The sequence below is a fragment of the Aquila chrysaetos genome, chromosome 24 (genome assembly GCF_900496995.4).
Source record: "Aquila chrysaetos chrysaetos chromosome 24, bAquChr1.4, whole genome shotgun sequence".
In the NCBI taxonomy this organism is placed as follows: Eukaryota; Metazoa; Chordata; class Aves; order Accipitriformes; family Accipitridae; genus Aquila; species Aquila chrysaetos.
In genome coordinates, this window is record NC_044027.1 from 10,422,197 (window position 1) to 10,443,157 (window position 20,961).

The 20,961-nt window shown below is 45.1% G+C and overlaps 1 protein-coding gene across 25 annotated transcripts in view; it reads left to right on the plus strand.

Moving 5' to 3' along the window:
- CACNA1B (calcium voltage-gated channel subunit alpha1 B) overlaps positions 1 to 20,961 on the plus strand; it is a 314,217-nt gene that overhangs the window by 267,917 nt on the left and 25,339 nt on the right. For 14 of the 25 annotated variants that reach the window (XM_030000172.1, XM_030000168.1, XM_030000176.1 and 11 more), the window contains 4 exons: positions 240 to 331; positions 2,230 to 2,380; positions 5,884 to 6,011; positions 13,302 to 13,398. In XM_030000172.1, the coding sequence (XP_029856032.1) occupies positions 240 to 331; positions 2,230 to 2,380; positions 5,884 to 6,011; positions 13,302 to 13,398 (468 nt within the window). Of the gene's footprint in view, positions 1 to 239; positions 332 to 2,229; positions 2,381 to 5,883; positions 6,012 to 10,788; positions 10,886 to 13,301; positions 13,399 to 20,961 lie in introns of all 25 variants that reach the window. The other 11 variants (XM_030000169.1, XM_030000174.1, XM_030000180.1 and 8 more) reach the window with 2 other exon arrangements.

Below are 20,961 nucleotides of genomic sequence, written 5' to 3' on the forward strand. Positions count from 1 at the left end.
GAACTTGGGTGTTGGGTCTGTGTGAAGACAAAGAACATTAACCTTGTTTTTTCCCCATTTGATCTCCACAACACATTTTTATCTCCCCGTTCAGCACAGAAATTAGTCTAGCTTTTGTGATTCCTTAAACCAGGACAAATTCTTTTCCTGCCTCTTCTTCCAACTCCACTTGATCTACCTTTATTGACAATGTCCACATGAGGATGTGTTTGGCCTGAATCGCTTGTTTTCTGTGGCAGGTATTCGGAAACATTGCGCTAGATGATGAAACCTCCATTAATCGACACAATAACTTCCGTACCTTCCTCCAAGCCCTGATGCTTCTGTTCAGGTGAGTATAAAATACCATACAACTCGCACGTGAAAAATAAATAAGCCTTTAGTTTTGTATATGCTAGTTTAGCTGCTGAGAATTAGGCATCTTTAAGCAAGGTATTTGGAGTAAAGCATCCGTTCCTGCTTCCTCCTCCTCGGCATTAAGGGTTGGCCTGGCACATCTCCCAGTATGACAGATCTGATTCAACACACCAGCGTCTCCACAAAGTGACACCCAGTGCTGTGGCACTCCACTTCAAGTCAGGCAGAAGCTTAACATGAGACAGAACCCGCCTGGTTTAACAGATCGATGTGCTTCCTGTCACGAAGCTTACTTTTTTTTTTTTTTTTAAAGTGGGAATTCCTTTCATTGGTCATTTTTGCATTACCAACAAGTTAACACTTCATACATCAACGCCACCTCTGCTTCAGAGTGAAAGTGTTTCCATCTGGGTTCATTCTGCCTGGAAACTAAGCTTTTTCTAATGAAAAAAAAAAAAAATCAATGAAATGACAGATTTTCATTTTCAGACCCGGCAGAAATGAAGTGCAGGCCCTGCTCCAAATCAGGGCAGCTTGGGGAAGATTTCACTTATCTGGATGTGCGCTGTGTTGTGTGGAGAGACAGTGGTTAATAACTGCTCTGGCCCACAAGCAGCTGCCAGCCATGCGGAGGCTCAGTTCTGCAGATTATGTGGCACTTGTAACTGGATATCTTGCCTGGGATTTGGTTTGCATAGTTTCTGTGAAGCCAGACGGAAACGAAATTAGCCCTCTCTAGCTCAGAATAATCACTTGACACAAAACTCTGAATTTTAATAAAACTGGATAATTATTCAGTCTCATGTCCAGACCTCTTGGTCCCTTTCCAGACCCACGCGTCAGCTGCAGTGGGACAGAAGGGGCAGAGGCAGCAGCACCACGATGGGAGAGCAGGTTTCTGACAAGGGAATGGGCCTTCAGGATTCGACGTAACCAGTGGGGGAATCTGCTGTATAATTCAGAGTAGCCTGGAAGCTATTTCAGTTCACATTGACCATCAAGTTTTCTCAAAGACCGGGAGGAAGGCTTGTGAGCTGGCTCTGTGTACAAATTAGCATGGCTGTGAACAACACTGCAACAAGACGGGCTGTTTGTGGTGCTGTGGAGGGATGTCCCTCAAAGCACCTCTGAGTGTGGTGCAGAAATTATAGAAGGAAAATCTGAGGTTATGTAGGAAGTCAGAGGAAGCGAACATGGGGATCTCCCAGCTTCCAATCCAGGTGTGCATGTTGCAGGGGGTGGTTTATTTTGAGGACAGACCCTCTGGGACTCCAAAGTTTTTCCTTTTGGCTATTTTTCTCCCTATAGTAGAAGTAGAAGTTAGAGGGGGAGGAGGGAAATGATGAAGAAAAGCCAGGAGACTGTCATGAAAAAGGGACCCAAGTCATTATGACCAACCAGACCATCCTGGTATTTCTGTAGCTGCCTGATAAAGGAAATAAGAGATTCGAGTGGAGAAGCCTAGTTTCATTTCCCATCATCTCCATTGGGTTTACAGCCAGCACTAGGACAGAAATGTTAGTTGCTTCAAAAGGGAACAATCTAAACTGTGTTTACTTACATTTGCACTGGACATGTTTAAATCAATCTGGTTTTATTCTCCATAAAGCCAATAACGCTTAGGCTACCTGAGCCTGTTCGGTTTCTTTTACTCCCCTGTGACAGAGGGAAAAGTTGTTTCTCCTTTCTTTTTCGTGTCAGCAGGCTGGTAGTTCAAATTCCTGATGTAAGTATAGTCTCTCTACTTGGACACAACCTTCTACCTAATTAATTTAGTTAATTGGGCACAGTAATACTGCAAGGTGGATGCCCCCCTGGGTCTGTAGTGGGGAGGGGGTTGGATAAGCTCACCTCTGCCCTCTCTGTCTGCAGGAGTGCCACAGGGGAAGCCTGGCACGAGATCATGCTGTCGTGCCTGAGTAACAGAGCCTGCGACCCGCTCTCTGGCCTCACCAAAAATGAATGTGGCAGCGATTTTGCCTACTTCTACTTTGTGTCGTTCATCTTCCTGTGCTCCTTCCTGGTAAGTCGGTCCCAATCTCTCCCAAAGTGGAGGTGCCGGTGTGGTTCCCCCCGCAAATCCTTCCCTCCCCACCCCCTTGCTTCCTCGTTCTCCCTAATTATGATTTATACAACATTACAAGACAACTTCACTAAAACCCATTTATCACCCTGGTGATAAAACCCCTTTAATCCCCAAAGAGACCATTTAGTCATGACTTTAAAAGGAAGGTTTTTATCTTTTTCTCATAGGGGGGCCTAATATTTGGAATTAAGAATTAATCTGTTTTGTCCTGATTTGTAACACGGTACTTTGAAGAAGGGGATTGGGGAGGGCAGAGTGAGAATAGGCAAGATAACATTGGTTCAGAAGTGCTTGCAGCAGGCAATTGGGAGCATCACACTTATTTGATGCCTTGTGTTTTGTTTTGTTTGTCAAATAAATGCAATGATATTTTCTTCTGCAATGGTGCCAGGAAAGCTTTAGACATGAAAGTACACAGAGCTGTTATACTTGATTTGTGCCTGTGGCCATCATACGAGGCTGGGTCTAAGCTTTAATAGGTTTGGTTCACTTTCCTGTACCACTGGGACAGAGGAATGGAAAACCAGGGACAGGGACCCAATTAAACTTCAAGCAGGAAGAGATAAAAGTCACAGCTCTGAAATGTACCAAAAAGCAACGTATCAAGCCTACGTTCAGTTCCATGGGTTTGCTTTAAAATATAAGATTTGATGCTTTGTGCAGCTAATCCCTGCTATCATCAGAAACCTTTAACCAGGAAAAAGAGGTACACGTGGCAGTTTGATGCTGGGTATAGATAGACCAACTTCAGTGGCCCCTACTGAGATCCTTTGTCCAACTGCTGTTGCTCCTTTGACATCCTGTGGTTTATTTCTTCTGCATTAAAAAAACATGGAGCCCTGAAAGCTTATACAAAGTTAATGCTCCATTTACTGATTCCTTCAGCACTCTATATTTTAAAGCAAATTTTTTCCCTTGTACAAATCCCTAACCCAACCTCAGACATTCTCATTGTTATTTTCCAGTGCATTATTGTTCCTAAAGCTTTTTCTTTAAAAAAAAAAACCAGCCCCACCCCCCCCCCCCCCCCCCCCCCCCCCCCCCCCCCCCCCCCCCCCCCCTTCCTGTCTCATATCAGCCGTCCCACTCGAAATGTAGTAGCAGAATTGGAGGCTGGAGCACATCTGTGCAAAATACAGCTTTGCGTGAGCTTTGTCCCTGAGTCAGCGCTCCTGGAAAACCCCGTGAAACCGCACCCTGGGCTTGCTGGCAGAGAGAGGGGAGAGCCCTCGCAAAGAGCAAAGGCAGGGAGGGCAGGCTCCAAAAATAGGCAGCGGAAAGCCAAGCAGCTGAACTGCTATGGGACAGGACTGTAACTAATTTCTTAAAATGTGTTCAGCACTTCATTGCAATGAAACATGTGGTTCCCCACAAGCGATTAAAGCATTACAGAGCCACAGCCTTGCCGGGAGGGCATGTTTTTATGGTTTGTTCTATGTTGTTACACCATAGACTGAGGCTGGAATTAGATAATGTATTTGTTTTTAAACGTTGTTTCTGGCTCTTTGTGGATGTCCAGCTTGCCATAATTTTCCTCCTGTAATTTACACTGTTGAAAAATATAAATTGAAATTTAAAAATATACAGAACTTTAGAAACAGCTGTACACAAACAAAGGAAAACTGTACCGAGCCATGGCTGGAGCTGGGAGCAAGGGAAAGGGACTTGGGATCAAGGGGAAAACTCTCAAAAGTTTTGCTGTCTCTTGATGCTCTGGGGGCACTGAGTTACATGTGGGGTACCTGCAGCACGTGAGTGAGCCCTGCTGACACGGGTATAGTGCTTGCAGCCTTTGAGCAGCTTATTGACAGCTGGTTTGGACATCCCTGTCCAGTACTGCATAGTGCACTGCAGTGAGATCCTAGGGCTTGTCTAGGCTGCGTTGCACAGAGACCCTGCGAGCATCTAGGAACCGGGGTGGCACAAAGTACTGGCTTGATTCCCCAAACCCAGCAGAGTTGTTTGATGTAGCACTGCTGGTTGTTCGAGCTGACAAGCCCTAACTCTCAGCCACAGGAGTGAATTCACACATGTTGCTGGAGAGGCAGAAGCCTTGTTTGCAGCTGAGGCATTAGCAGGGCTAGCATGTGCTCAGCTCTGCGCTCTACGGCGTGGCCTGAAGAAGACCTTTGGGTGGTGTAAGACACCTCCGTGCCCCAGTGTAAGACACTGATACATTGGGGGCTGGGTTCTGTTCCCGGCTTTCCGTTGGGGTGGGTTCCAAAAAATAGATGGACTAAAGGTCTGAGAAGTCCCTGATTAGCATTTGGTGGTGATATGGTGATTTGTTGTGGACTGTGCTTGTCTGTACTCATGGATCATGTGTCCCAGCAAGAGCCAAGACCCCCTCCTCCCTCCAGATCACACAGGAATAGGAATTCTTTAAAACTGCACAAACACCAAACTCCACTGCCTGATATTCTTTTAACGACCAGCAGACTAGCTGAGGACATTCATATTCAGTTTAATTCTGCTCATCCCCACGTGAGAGCTCGCAGGCTGCTTCGCCGCAGTCTTCCTTGCTCAGCGTGGTGCAGAGGAGCAGCACTCACAGCAGCAGCTCAGCCTCCCAGCCTCCCTACAAAAGGCACAACGAAGGTAGAAAGGAGCCTTGTGCCAGTCAGGTCTTTAACTGGCACAGGAGCATCCATTCCCGCCTGCCCTCCTGCTCTTCCATTCTGCTGGCTGCAGCTTGATCTTTTTCCATTGAAATCCTCGTGACTCTTCCATTGGCTTTAATAAGAGGAGAATCTTTATATGCCAGAAGCATTTGCCGCACTCTGTGTTAATGGCCGTTAGGGACAGGAGCCTTTTGTGTGTCCTGCCTCTCGTCTTTCTGGGGATCTTTGAAGGTTTGAATTGTTGTGAACCTAAAATAGGACATTCAGGCTGAAGAATGGTTTTTCTTCTAGCTGTTCTTGTCTCGATGTGCCTTGATATGAAAGTGCTGGAAAAGTTCACATCACCCGCTTGGTGAAGCAGCTGCTGCACTCGTGGGCTGGTGTGTGCTGGCATGGGGTGAAGAAGGGGCAAGAGCCAGTCGGGCTCTGGGATGGGTCATGCTGTAGGGCATCACCAGTGATGGGGATGTGGCCAAACTGTCTGCGGTCAAAAGCTGTGGCAAACCTGCCGCATAATGCAGAGCTGGAAGTGGCTTGCGGCATGCAGGGGAGGAGGAGGTGGCAGCAGGGTCCCCAGGGACCCAGGGCTAAGTTTGTAGAATTTATTCTCTAGGGTGTGGCTGCTTCTTGTAGAAACCACACACCCTGCTAAGGGAATCACACCTGCTCCCCTTCCAGCTTTTCCTCTTCCTCTTCTTTTTTCTTTTTTTCTTTTTTCTCTCTCTTCTCTTTCTTTTTCTTCTTTTTCTCTCTTCTTTCTCTTTCTTTTTCTTCTTTCTCTCTTTTCTCTCTAACTGCATTATTGCTTCCTCTCTGCAGATGTTAAACCTGTTTGTGGCTGTGATTATGGACAATTTTGAATACCTGACAAGAGACTCCTCCATCCTTGGGCCCCATCATTTGGATGAGTTTGTTCGTGTCTGGGCTGAATATGACCCAGCTGCCTGGTATGTACGCTGTAACAATTATATGTGGAGAAAAAGGATATACACTGTGTATAAATACCATACCTATACACACATACAGCCTGTTTGAATGGGAGTACGGCTCCAGAAGGAAAATGACTTCAAAGCTTGAGGTAACATTGGTGGTAAATGCTCAAACTTCAGTTCACTGTGCACTGGAGATGAACAAACCTGATGTCATTACAAGGGCATTTCCTTCAAATAGACACAAGATAGACATAAACCAACAAATCAAGAAAGCAAAACACACCGTCCTCCCTCCCCCATCCCGGGGCAAAAATTAATAGGGTAAATTCAAATTATCTTGGCTAAATGGCCAAGTAGAAAAGCTGTTTAGCTTTTCCAAAAGAGCTTTGATTGCCTTTGGTTTTGGCATCCACTTTGGAGATAAAAAATACGCAAAATCTCTTGCTATTGGCAGTACTTTAGGAAACTTGGGAGGCTAGGCCTTGTTATACCTCATTTGTGCAGCATTTCTCTCCTAGTTGAGAACCACCTTAATGGTTTCACAAATCCTGTGCAGAGAGCTGAGGCCACACACAAAAAAATTTCAAGTTTTCAAGGTGCTCTCTCTCCCTTAAAAGGAGATGATGTACTCCATTGCTTTGCATCTGAGTCAAGTGCTACAGGCTCAGACTTCATCATTTGCTTTCACCCACCTGTGAGGCAGCAGGGAGTGACATGATGTTTTTCAATGTAACAGTGGTTTGCTGAAAACGTGTTTTTTAAACAGACACTTCTCATCAAACCCCATGTTTTGATCTTGGAAGCCTCCTTCTAATGACATCAAATTGTAGAAGGGAATTTTGTTCTTCTAAATAATATTTTAGCTTTTGGGCTTGCAGTTGAAATATAAGACATGCAAAATAATAAGAAGAAAATGCAATAAGCCTAACTGGAAGCATTTCAGTTCTCAGTGAGTCTCTGATAAAATGTTCCTGATATATGAGTGTGTTAAAGGAAGAAATGGTTTTCTCACAGCCAGACGGTGAGGTGTTTGGTTTTATGGTTTTATCTCTTTGTTTTTCTTATTCAAAGACACTTGCAGGGAAAGCTGCACACCTGGGCTTAGATACCACGGCAGTGGAGGCGTGGCACTGTCCTGTGGCAGACCCAAGAGCCACTGCTGAAGTGTTTTAAGGAATTTTTTTAAAATGAGGGAATGGCTCTGACCAGTGATCACTTCTAGAGCAAGACTGACTATATTGCTTTTCTCCATTGCCCACAGGAAGCTACTGCACAACAGTCCTGGTGACTGTGTTATTTTCATTTCTAGATGCTCTGAGATAGAGGTCACAGTAATTTCCTTGATGTTCTGCAGCTTGGGAATTTGCCTGTTGGGAGACTTTTTTTTATTTAAGCCCTACTGATTTTGTATCCATTTTCCTTCCATGAGTTACTCTGCAATGAATCTCCTCTGTATTTGTAATGAAGCTGCCTCCAGCTCTTCCAGTCTTTCCACTCTTTTTTGTTTCCCTTCAGTAGAGACAGACGCAGAAAGTGTTTGTATAATCAGCATCTCAAACTCCCTGCTAGGATGCAATTAAGCTGCTTTAAAATCTCAGTTAAATTGATTTAGGTTAACTTTAAATGTAAACCTATTCCAAAATGACTGCATTTCTCTGAACTGTGTGTGATTTTAACTAGCTCAAAGCCATCCTTACTACAAGCCTGCATATATACTGCACACATACTAGCAGCCTGTAATCTCCAAGCAGATTTTCATTACAAGGTGCTCTGTAACAGAGATAAATCCTTTGTGGGTATTTGGCAGGCAGTAAATAGCTTTTTTTCTTTTTTCAAATCCAGTCCTATCTCTTACCACTAGAAAATCTCAATGAGACTGAAAACTTGGGAGTGCCCGTTCTCTCCTTGAAAAATAGTCTTGGCTCTGATTAGCATCTGTGGGAGGAGTAACACACCTGCAAGGGAAAAAGTTAGTATCAATGTGGTTTTTTAATGTTTATGTGTTCAGGAACTTTCCACCCATAAGAAGCACAAGCATTAAGTTTACAGAAAGATTTGCTCGCTCTATTAATTCTGAGAGCAGACATTACATTTTGAGAGTCACTTAGGGGCCAAACCTTTTCGCTTCTAGAGCTGTTAATACAGAATATGTCATATATTAAGATCCTAATTCTGTTTTTCTCTAACCTTGTTCCTGTTTTGCTCTGGTGTGAAGCTATTGATGTTGGCAGAGTGACCAGGGGCAGAATTGCAAATCAAAGGACAGCCAGGACATGATGCTCGAGCCTTGATCCTAAAACATGTGCATGTTCTGGATTTTCCGTGTGTGAATAGTTCCACTGAAATCACTTATGTTTTTGTAAGTGGGACTAACATTTCCGCAATTTAAAAGTAGTCTGAAATCCATTCACAGTTTAAGGCCAGAACAGATCTTGTGATTATTTGGGCTGAACTTTTGTGAAGCTCTGGACATGGCATTTCACAATAGCTCTGGACATGGCATTTCACAATAGCTATCCATGGACTGAGCTTAATAACCTGCCTTTTAAGGTACTGCTCCCAGCAGTACACCCCATTTTGATCTGAAGACACAGAGCTTTAGAGGACCCATTTTTTATTTAGCTGTTTTTTCCACTAGCTGGTCAAACTCACTGAAAGAAAAAGTTGATCCCATTTTTGTTTTCCATGTCAGCCATCTCCTTTTAGCATTTCAGCTCCCAGTATAGACATGCGTAGGGAAATGATAAATAATCACCACAGCATAATTTTCAAGAAAGACGACTCCCAGACAGTGTTATCTTATACTTAGATGCAGGTGAGCTGGTTCCTGCTTCCATCTGTCACTAATTGATTGCCTCTCTCAAGGTCTCTTCTTTGATTGTCCCAAGGAAAAGGGAATTACAGTGCTTGTCCACTTTTTGTAGCTTGAGACCCTCGATGAAAGATGCTGCATGGGTAAAAAGTACAAGTGTTGTTATGCTTTTGTTATATAGATAATATTTTAAATGTGGGCTTAATGTGTGTGCATTTACATACATATTTCCAATATCACCTTTGTTTTTGTTACAAAATCCAACTTTCTGTAAACTTTTCTGGGGAAAAACATTCAAAAGGAAGTAAAAAATGCAGCTAGCAGCTGTTGTTCTAGATATGTGTCACACTCAGTAGGGGTAAGTATGGGGAAACTGTTGGATTTAGGGGTGGCAGAAGCCTTGGGCTCACAGAAAAAGAGAGCGCGAGAGAAATGGGGTGTACACAGCGGTTTGGTCTGGGGCTGGAAGTTAGTCAGGAAAGAAGTGAAAACACTGAATTTAAGGATGAACTGGGAAAGAAAAGAAAATTGGATTTCTATGAGGTTTTATTTGTTCAAGGTGTATAAAGTGAGTGCTTTATCTCTCTTATACCACCCTTCCCAGTGCATAGCCCTTAGAGATACTGGAAATGTTGGTCTTGCCATCCCATTTGCATTAGTTGCTCCCAAGAGCAGAGGAAGATGCGACTGGCAGCACCTTCAGCGGCTGGGAGGAGGCAGGTGCTCCCAAGGGAGAGCTTTTTCTTAGCTATCTGAGACAAAGGGATGCTGATGAAAATAAACAAAACTCAAGTAGATTTAAACAACCTGGGAAAGAATCCCTGTTTGTCATGATTTGTCATGATTTGCTTCCATGACCTTCTGATGCAATACATCTGCTGGTTTTCAAGCCTTCCATGGATTCTTAGAGACCTCAGGGAACTGCTTATACGTATTTACTACACGCTGTTTTACAAAACCATTCTAAAATTTCGGTAAACTTCTTGACTCAGTTAAACCAATATACTTTTTATAACCACGATTAGGCCTGCAGCCAAGATTTGCACAGTTCCATTTGATCTGTTTCTGAATTAATAGTTTTGAGTTGATTGTGAAGGTTTTGAATAGTCCTTATTTTTTCACATCCAAAAAAGCAGTAATATTGAAGGAGATATTCTAAAAGATTCCAGACTTCTTTATATAATGTACCAAAATAAACATAGTGAAGCCAAATCATCTCGTTTTTTCTTTAGAGGTCACTCTGAAGTTCAGTACAGCTCTTTTTGTACATGATTTGGTTACTTACGAAAGATTAAGAAATCCAATCCTGCTGTTAAATTAACTGAAAATATTGTTGGGAGTTAGTGAGACTGACCATAAAGCTACCTCAAGGCATCTGATTTCACCTACTGGTAACAAAGGCTGGATTTTCCCAGTGCCAATGGCCAAGACGGCTCTCGAGATGGCAGTTTCAGGACTTCCAGCGAATTGCTTATTGCCCGTGAAGCAAAGTACAGCCCTGCTGGGGTTATGTAGGTGGTAACAGTGGAAGGTAAAAGTTCCCAAGCTCTTTTGAACCAGCTAATTTGAATCTCAGTAATAATCCATTAAATAGGCTATTTGTGTGCTGCAGGCTCTGGTTTTGTTGGGCTGCTACAGCACCTGAGTGGTGGGTAGGGGCTGTCTGTAGGCAGATGCTCAGGCACAGGGAATTAAAACATTAGTGATAAAGGTAACCAAATGCAATGGTTGGAAAGCCTTGCGCATGGCACTGAAGGTTTCACAGAAGAAAATCCAAGGACAGAGATTTTGTTGAGCAGTTGGAAGTTCTCTTTCTCTCTCTCTCTCTGTTAAAGTGCCTCCTTCATTGCAAGCCCAGTTGCTGTCAGACTAACCTTGCTTTTCAGCGTGTTTTGCCCTTCCAACTTCTCCTGTTTGCCTGGGGAAGAATCTGATTCCTCGTGGTTTTTGCTGTCGTAACATCTGATGTTTTCTTTCCAGTTGCCGGATTCATTATAAGGATATGTACAATTTGTTACGTGTAATTGCTCCACCCCTGGGCTTAGGAAAGAAGTGCCCTCATAGGGTGGCATACAAGGTTTGGAACTTCAGAGACTCCCTCCAGCATTTTCAGTTCTGGTTTTGTTTCTTTTTTACCCACCCCCAAGTGCAAACGCAAACAGTACAGAAAAGAAACTGTAACGAAACTAACCCCTTGCCTGAAAAAAGGAATGATTGACTGACTGCCTCCTTTTCCCTGGATGCATCTCTTCCCTGTCTACTCCCACACCCCAGCTGGCTGGAGACAGGCAGCTTTATGAGACAGTGAACCCTCCAGCTTCTCTCCTGCCGGGTCTAGGTGGGAAGTGTTGGGGAAAAGCAGCACAGCATCTGAGCACTTTCTCTCTATATATGCATACTGGAGAGAAATGTCATCCCAAGATTTCTAGGGAGTAGCAAGTCCATTTTATTTGGGCTTCATAGCATTGTCACGCCAGTTGAATGACCAGCATTTGAACCCTTCCCTTTCCTGAGCTGAAAAGACATTTGATCTGAGCACTGGTTAACTGGGCAGCAGAGTGGCATGGTTACCTAGGCTGGGGAGAGATGAAGGGACGAGCTTTTCAGAATAGAACAGCAACAGCCAGAGATTGCCTTAGGAACAAAATTACATCTCTGAGATCATAAGCTATGATGGACATCCAGTGAAACCTCCTGCCTCATGGCACAGGAAAAGTATACCGTGCTTGGGAGCTGAGGTGGGTAATTAAGGACAGATCTTGCCAAGAAATCAGCACAGGATGACACTGGACTTCAGTGGGGTCCCAGTTACAGGCAGTGATTTTCTTGCAGTCAGTGCGTGGAGAGCAGAAGATGAAGGAGAGAGAAGTGGAAGCAGCCAGCATGGAGCTTACTCTTCTCTCTCACTCCAGCCCAGGTGTTTTCCACACCTGATTGGGGATTGAGAGTTAACAAGCATTGCAGAGAAGACGTGAGACCCTGCACCTCCAGCCAGGGAGCAGGGGCTGAAGAGAGAGGCCATTGGCTGTAATTACAATTTGTGTCTCTCAGCAGCTTTTAAATTAGCTCTGGGCTATAAAACCTGGGTGGTATTTTAACTGCATTAGTTACAAAGGACAGGAATAGATCTTTTTGGCTTGGTAAGTTCTCCCTTCCACCCCCTCCTGCATCAATGCTTTGCATAGGAATTGAGATCCATGTCAGGGGAGCATGCTGGTGTGCGAGTGCCTGCTTCTGTAGCTGTCCTGCTTGAGAAAGAGGTTTCAAATGGGTGCTTAGGTGTTGGTTTCCCTCCTAGTATAAAGGAGATGATAATACTGTCCTGCTTTTCCAGGGGTTAAGCATTAATTAATAACATGCTGCAATATACTTAGGTCTCCTCAGTTGACAGGCAGCACAGATTTGCACAATATAATAAGCAGGCAGCTTGCTGGGAAAACAAAATGAGATTGTCACAGTCATGCTCCCAGTTTCAGTAGTCAGAAAAAGGCAAAGCAGGAGAACTCCTTGCTGTTTCTGCATCCCTTGCTTTTCAGGGCAGGATTTTATTTACCAACAATGTGCGCTGAAGGTAGATGCCATCAGTGTGCCATCAGCTGGTCTAAGGGCCTTTTCCCAAGTCTCTGCAATTCCCAGTTCCCTCTAACGTGCAGGACAGCCACCTGCCTGTGGTGGTGGAGACAACCAGCTAATGTTGTCTTGATGAAAGAGGGGCCCCACCAAATGTAAGGGAGAAACAGGTCCCCTTTCCACCACCTTCCTGCAAACTGAGTGCTGGGCTCTGGTTTCATCAAACCTGAATTTAGGCTGGAGGAATTCAGCCTGGCTGAGGTTTTGCAAAGTTGCACCCTTGGCTTGGCATCAGAACAGTCCCAGTCTGCCCCCTGAGCGAACACACCAGGATTGGCTTTTTGCTTGTCTCGTAGCCCACAGGCTAACCTGAAACCTAAACTTTTTATTCACTGAAGGAAAGCTGAGTATTTTCTCTAAGCCCTATCTCTCCCTGTCCCATAACTCTGCCTACCAGCTCTCCCTGGCATGGTGAATACAGCCTCTTGATTGACTGGGTTGGGGGGGTGAGAAGGGGAAGCATCCCTCCACCCCCGCAAAGAGCCAGCCAAACCCGAGCCCTCCCCACACCTTCTCCACCCCAAGCAGAGACATCAATCATTCCCCACAGGGACCCACGTGCCAAGGCACAGCTCCGGCCACGGGATTTCCCTGCCGTGAGGAGGAGACGTTGGGCATTGAAACACAGCAACGGAAGCGGAGAAACCTTTCTATTTACCTACCTCCTTATTTTGTTTTTTTTTTTCCTGAGAAATCTGATTAACCGGATCTCTGTTTTCTTGTCTGCTTTCTCTTCTCTCTCCTCCTTTTCATTTGCTCCATTGTGTTGCCTTTTTCCCCATCCCCTTCCTTCCCCCGCTCCGACCCGGTCTGGTTTGATTTCTGTGTCCTCTTGCTTTTGCCTCCCTCCCTTTGATTCCAAGCGGGCGCATCAGTTACACAGACATGTATGAGATGCTGAGACACATGTCCCCACCTCTAGGCCTTGGAAAGAAATGCCCTGCTCGTGTTGCCTATAAGGTAGACCAACCTCCCTAGAAACTCCTGCCAAACCACCAGCTTTTTGTGCCGTGGCTGAAGTGGGTGCCGGTTTTCTGTGGCATTAGTGTTGTTCTCCTGGACTTTTCTGGTGCTTTCTCTGCTTTCCAAGCAGACTGGATTTGGGATCTTCTGCATTTTTCTTTTTTTTTTTTCTTTTTTTTTTTTTTGGTAACCCTTTTTTGGTCTTTGAAACTATGGCACATCAATTTGTCTTTCTAAGTATGTCTCTGCTATCTCTATCAGTGTTTCTATCTTTCCTATCTCATTCTGCTTCCATTTAGCCTAATTTGGGGAGGGAAGGTGCTAATGAGCGAACTACCCCGCCAATATGATCCCCATTTGTCTTCCTACAGCTCTTCGACTATCCGTTCTCACTAGCCCTTCAGTAGTATGTTGGTTTTTTCCCCTCTTAATTAGATTGGAGTAATTAGAGTAGGCAGTACTGTAGGAGTTAGCAAGCTATTAAACAGAGGCAACACCAGAAGGGCTCCTTAAATACCCGCGTGAAAGAAATTATTTTAACAGAAAACATTTAAGACAGTAAGATGAAGAAATCACTCAAACTTATTGGTTATTCTGAAAAACTTTTTAATTGAACCACAAAAGTGCATTGTACCCAAAAGGCTGCTAGCTGCTGCCTTTCAGATGCTGCCAGGATGAACGCAGTGGAAAATCAGAGAGACACAGAGCTGAAATTACAGAGCAGACCCAGACTCTGCCAGTGAAAGTCACGCTGCTCTCCCAACAGCTCGCATGGCACTTGGAAATTTGTGTTTGCAGGGGTGATTCCTTGGAAGTTTTTAACATTGAACCTCACGGTTTTGGAGGGAGAGGTTTGTCATAGGCATTTAGCATTGGTGTAATTGAGCATCCATCAAACTCAACAGGGTTTTTTTTGCTGGTGACGTCATTTTGGCCACCACCAAGCCTAATTACTGCACCCCACCATGATTGGTGCAATGGATCCAGATCACAACAGCCCCTCCAATAGTGCTTGTTTTTTCACTGAGGCCCTACAAAAGCAAGATTTTGTGAAGAGGCTCAAGCTAAACCCATACCTGGGCCTGCCTTCATGTAGGGCACTTAGCAGCAAGAAGAGGTTCAGATACAGCTTCCTACAAGATCCCTTCCTCGGTGTGTTAGGATTTAAAATAAAAAGAAAATTAAACTTAACCTTAAGGCTAGCCAGTTTGATAACTTTTCTGCATACCTTTTGATTTGTTTCTGGCCACTTTGGTAGCTGCTTTAAAAGAGCATCTCTATTATGAGCAATTCATACCCACCATACCAGAACTAAGCTTGAGAAACCCAGCTATGTCAAAATGCCCAATCCCAGGTCTCAGCTATTTCAGACAGATGAGTAGACAGATAAACATCTATATAGAGGTACCAATTATACACAGAAACCCAATGATTTTAAAGTAATCAATGTCTCCTTTTAGCAGCTCTGAGTTTCCATTGACTTAAAATGGAGCTGTGTCCTGCTGAAAGTCTGGCATTAGGTGTTAGCAGCTGGGCTACCAGATCCGCCCTGTGGTCACACATGCGTACCAGAAGCATAAAGCTCTCCTTTTTTTTTTTTTTTTTTCCCCCAAATCTTGTACAGTTAAAAAAGGAAGAAAATGAAAGGGGAGAAAAAGATCACGTGTTAAAATAGGCATTTTAAACAAGACTTTTGGCTGATTTTCATAGTGTGGCGTCTCTGTGCCTCTATGTGATTGTTCTCAACTGTTGCAGCAGACTTTCCCCAGGCAGAGGTACTGCAGCTGTGCCTTCCCTAGTCTGTCTTTTCCCTGCGAGTTAGCTGGTATCTCATTTAATTTGTCTGTCTGTCTTTACAGAACAAATCCACAGAACTTAGGTACATGTGAATGGTTTCTTTTTAAAATACAGACTCCTGATTTTTTTAAAGACGTCTTTAATTTTTACCCATCTACTGAGAAACCTCTAAAAGGTGTCTGTGTATGACTGAACCATACATAGAGATGGGTTCAAGTCAAATAGCTCAAATCTAGACTGAACATCAGATTTCTCCAGATCTGAATTTTTTCCCATGGTGTAAGCCTGCAGCTTGGGCTGACCCTCACTCCCAGCTATGGCTGGTGATAAAACTAAACCCTCATGGGGAGGCAGTACCAGTTTCTGCTTCCTCCCTCCTCCACTTCTATGTGCAGCACTAGGAACAGCATGACCACGGAGACAGATTGGAGCTGAGCATCTTCCCGCAGAGGATGGCTGTGTGTAGGTCGCGGCATCCCCCTGCCCTACACCTGCCGGGTGCCCCCCCCCGCCCGGTGTCACTCTTTCTGTCCTCCCACAGTTGATGGGAGACTTGGTAAGGACGGTGCAGCCCACCCAGCCACCCACACCTCCACGCAGAGCCAGCGTGCAGAGGGACAACGACCCCCTTGTCCTGCAGCTGTAGCTGAGTCAGTGCTGACAGCAGCCAGGGCTTTGCCTCTGTGCTGTTTATGCTCTCTCCCTCTGAACCAAATGATTTCTTAAAAACCTTACTGTTCTGTCCGGCAGAAACTCTTTTGCCCCACATGTCCACCCCTTTTCTTTCCATATATGTTTTTCCCAGTTCTCTCTGCAAAATTTTTGTGTGTTTTCCCCCGTCTTCGTCTGTGTTGCCTTCTCAGTATGTGCACACTGTCATTTTGTTTGGATTTTTCCCTCTTTGCAGCCTCTTTGGCTGCTGTCCTTCCTTTCTGCTGTTTTCTGGTTCCCCTTTCTCAACTGTTCTCCTTGGTTGGTGTGACCAGCCTCTGCAGTTTCGTGTGCGTGGCTTGCTGCTTGCCCGGAGGTGCATGTGTGGGGTCCTCTGGTCGCATTCCTTGGGCACCAGGAGAGCTCTATCCTGCGCTGGGGGGGAGAAAAGGGTGAAGGAACTGAATTTTAGAATCTCTTCTACCCAGTCAGATGAAAAGAGGGAAGAAAACCACTTTGACTTCATTCTGGTGTCTTGAGATTTGATCACTTGTCCATTTTCAGACAAGGGTGGTAGTGGGTTTTTTCCTCCATTTACAGTCATGTATTGAGACTTTGAGGCCTTTTAAACAGCCTCAGCTTGTCTATAGCGAAGGGTCCTGGGATTTTATATGCTATTCAGTAGTAGCAATAAGGGCAGAGTGGCAGCCAGTTTTGCTGGCGGCTGGAGTCAGTCTGTCCTTTGCACCACAGAGCTTTGTGTGCATCTTTGGAGAAAATGGGAGAAGGAAATGCCCATGACGCTGCTAAATCTTTCTGGCACTACAGTGCCATCAAGATATCTTGCAGGTTTCTGCAATAGTGGGGTTGGAGAAGGGGTTTTTTGAGAGCCTGAGGGCGTAATTCTTAGGAGCGGTGTGGTGCTACGAGAGGCAATAACCCAAGCCTTTCCCCACCGTTCTTCAGCGTCATCTTTTTACTTCCCTCTCTGGGGACAGGAGAAGACAGCATTGCCAGCAGGCACATCTCCACCTCTGTCCAAGTCTAGCTCTAGGTGAAGCCCTGCATGGAGTCTGCGGGGCGGTGCTGGCAGCTGGAGGGGGCTCTTGACTTTATTTTGTGGTTCTGTTGGTGCTGCCAAGCACAGCTTTGCACACCATATTTCAAGGGTGATTTACTGCAGGAATTAGGAGGGCTCTGGCTCTCCCTTTAGCACCTCCTGACATGGCCAAGGCTCCTGGATATGTGATGGGGGGTGATCTCAGAGCTGAGCTGGCTCCCCATCCGCGCCAGGGCTGCACCTCACCTTGACCGTCACAGCCAGGTGGATTTTAAAATCTGGATTAGGTCCCTGAAGGCTAAACAAGAGTTTGAACGGTCTATTTGCTAGCTGCCCAGCCTTGCTACCTCTTCTGCATGGAGCTAGCATCATGCGTCACTTTTGCTGGTCAAGGAGCAAGATTACACGTCCTGAAGGTAGGATGACCACTCCATGCAACAGGTCCAGTTGTGTGCCAGAGACAGAGCCCACGTTTCATGGCACAGACCTGGCTCCTCTGTTGGCTGTGAGAGGGAGGAAGGCCATGGCCAGCCTCTCTGAAGCCAGCAGAAGAGTTAAATGAGAGTAGAATAATTACAACTAGGTCAGGGTGAATTATTCATAGCAAATAATTTATTCACCAAACTCAGCCTCGTTTTCCACAAGCAACGCTCCATTGTCCCGAATTTATTCACGTTTGGGGATTATTCCCAGAGCAGTTCTTGTCCCAGAGGCCGTGCGAGAGCTGCTGATGGGATGCTCTTAATAATTCAAATCCATTGGGGTGCCAGCTAGTTTTCCTGGCATTCATAGCTCAGTATGCTCCTCTTCCTGCTAATGTTTGGACAAATGTGTCGGTGAATAAAATTTATGGTGCAGATATTTCTGTTCAGTGCTCACTTTCTGGGTCAGGCTGGGAACCAGCAGGAGACCTTTTATGCCTGCTTTTGACACTGGGATGAATTTTCCCCCATTTCTCTAACATGTTCCCTGCCTATTGGGACATGGTCCAAGAAGTTACTAAGCAGAAGATCTGCAGAAAGGGCATAAATTCTGTCAATTCTGCTTGACACAAAGGTTTGGTTTCTCATTAGCGATGTCTTTGTTTATTTGCAATTAAATCACTAGTAGAAGCTGAGGGGTGTCTGCACCCCTCGTGACCACACAAGTAATAGGAGCAAAAAGCGTTGCCTCCCTAACCCTGGCTGTAATCGGTTACTACCTCGTTATCTGCACAGAGTTAATTAGGAGACTAGTCTAGAGACAATATTGCAGCTCCTGCCTCTGGGGCCTTTTCCTGCAGAAACATTAACGAGCTCCCCTCGCCCTCACTTGCTCGGGAGGGGGATGTCTCTGAAACCACCTAATTAAAATCAAGGGCTGGAGGAGGGTTCCCCAAGCGCAGTTGGGAAATAGGAGCGGGGACTCCATCTGCTGCTGGCTGCTTTTCCTCAAATGCTCTTGGAGGAAATTGGGGATGAGGAGGGGAAGAGGAGAAGCATGGGGAGCAGGGAAGACCTTTCCTGCCAGGTCTGGGCACCTGGGAGGGATTTTAATCTTTTTTTTTCCTGCTCCCTAGTTATTAATTGACCTGAACATCTCTCATTTGTGGCTGGCAATTCCCAGGGCACCTCAAGTGATGCAAGCTTTTTACTAGTGCAGGGAAGCATTGGGTCCTCTACCATCTGCATCAGCAGGCTTGTATGTTTTCCTTCTGGGCTCTAGAAAGATGGAAAACTATCCAAATCAGATTTTATTTTTTTTTAATCAAATTTTTGTGTCGTATTCCAAAGCATGAGGAGCTGGTAAGACGTGGTCTTGAAGTGCAACTTCAGCCAGGAGAAACAGCAAATATGCGGGGAGATGTTAATTTTACTTTAAACTGTGTACGGGCTAAACAAATGGTTCGGGTTCTTTTAACCATGTTGTTGCCCATGCTGTATGAAAAACATAGAGACTTTTCTCTTCTATCCTGATTAAGGATGAAAATCAAAAGTTCTTGATTAATTTTTCAAAGAGAAATTTTGGGTCAATCAGAATATTTGACTTTGAGAAATTTTACCATTTTCAATTGAGTTCCTAGAGAAAGGTAAATGAATTAAAATATAGGCAAAATTAGAAAGTAGCTTTGAAAGGATTGAAATTTCTTGCTCTGCACATGTTGGAAGGAAATACTTTTTTGTTAAGGTTGTTTTATAGTATTGGGGGGGAAATGAAGATTTCTTTTTGTTTGCAGTTTCAGTCTTTCAGTTGCATTTCTGGCACTAGGAAAAGGCACCAGACAATGTGCAGGCAAGTTCAGATGCTGAGTCCCTCCTCTGGGATGGCTGTGCCAATATCTGGCTGACTCCTTGGCTCCTCTGGGTGTCAGTGGTGGTGCGGGGACATGGTGTGAGCATGTCTCACCAAACTGCCTTCTCCCTTGCCTCCCCCACATGGTGTGGTGGCAAAGCTATTTTTAATCAAAGATGAATCAATTTCTTTCCCCCAGCTGCTTCATCTTCAGCAGGAGCTCTCCTAGAAATGTGGTGTATCTTTTTGAGCAACATATTTTCTCAATTTGCTCTTCCAAGAAAGTTTTCACTGATGTTGGGAGGGATCCGGGGTGGCTTGTAGCCGAAACCTGTCGGGCTTAGCTGCAGCAGGTTATAAGGCACTTCTGTCCTATTTAATGGCTTTTTTGGCTAAGAAATGGGCAGCTTCTCTGCCCTGGTAAGTGCAACTTGCAACCCACCTTGCAATGCAAGTGCTCCTCAACTGGCTGCCAACAACCTGCCCCAGGGGAGGACAGGGAGATGCATCTCTGTTTGCCACCCCAATAGAGAGGAGAGAGGGAGACATCCCACCCAAGCCAGACCAAGCCTCCCCTCTCCTGACGTGACCTCTGGAGCCAGTGGCCCCCAGCCCGGGGCTGCAAGATGCGCAAGGACCTCCACAACAACCACACTCTCTGTTGGCTGATGGTTTATCAGATCAGAAATTGCAATGACCTACAGGTGTCTGGGTTAACCCGTTTGACCAGTTTTCATATTGGGATGGAAAAAAATGCTGTAGACCAGGCAGTGCTGAGGGTAGTGTGGGGAGGAAGGAAGGGACCTAGTCTAGGGAGAGACTCTTGAGGTGGCTGTTTGCAGCACTCCTGCTCAGCACTTGCACGTGAGTTTTGCTCAGCCAGCCTTCCTGCAAGTGTGCAATTGCAAGCGTGCATTCCCTTTGAAAATCTCCCTCTAAATCCTTTGTCCTTGATTAAAATTTAGGAGGAAAGACTTTCATATAGCATTGTCATGTGGCCTGGATTCTGCATCCATTCCCTTTGGGAATTTGTTCTAGAAAGTCAGTTGTGGGGACCTGGGACATCTCGGTGCCAAAATGTTTCTTGGCGCTAGTTTTTGTGAGGATAGAGCTCTCCTGGGAGGATTTATTTCTCATCTGCTTGTTCTTCACTTCCATGCATCTTCTTTCTCTCTCCATCCCTTAACTCTCTCTCCCACTGAACTGGGATTCAGTGAGACTCTGTAAGTGGTAACTATGGGCTTACATGGATATAATAATTGTATTGCGACTTTTTGTGTGCTGAGGGCAGAAGTCTGAACTAAAATCCTGTTTCATTTGACACAAGTGAACAGAAAAAATTGTTGTGGCATTGCCAGCATTTGATACTGTCGTTGAATTATAAAGGAAGGAGAGTCTTGGCTTTGATTTCCCTATCTCTGAAGCTTGTCAGACATGGAAGATAACCTCTGGTCATGCTTTAAGAAAGCTCTTTGAGATTACAATGGTTTGTCTCAGACTTTAGGAGACAGGGTAGGTTGTTACATGAGTCTCTTGTCCCTGCTGCATGCAACAAGATCTGAAGACGTGTAATAAGATAAATAAGGAGGTCTCGGCTCCTCTGAATGTCAGCTCACTTCAGAAGCAGTTGTTTTGCACTGGACCAGTGCCCTGTGCCCTCCATCAGCACCAGTACATGTTCCCCCTGGGAGCGATGTTTTCTCTTTGGCTGGCAGAAGGTACCAGGGCTGGAGTCTGTCCTCTCTCAGGACACCAAAATACCTAAGGGAGCTCAGTTCATA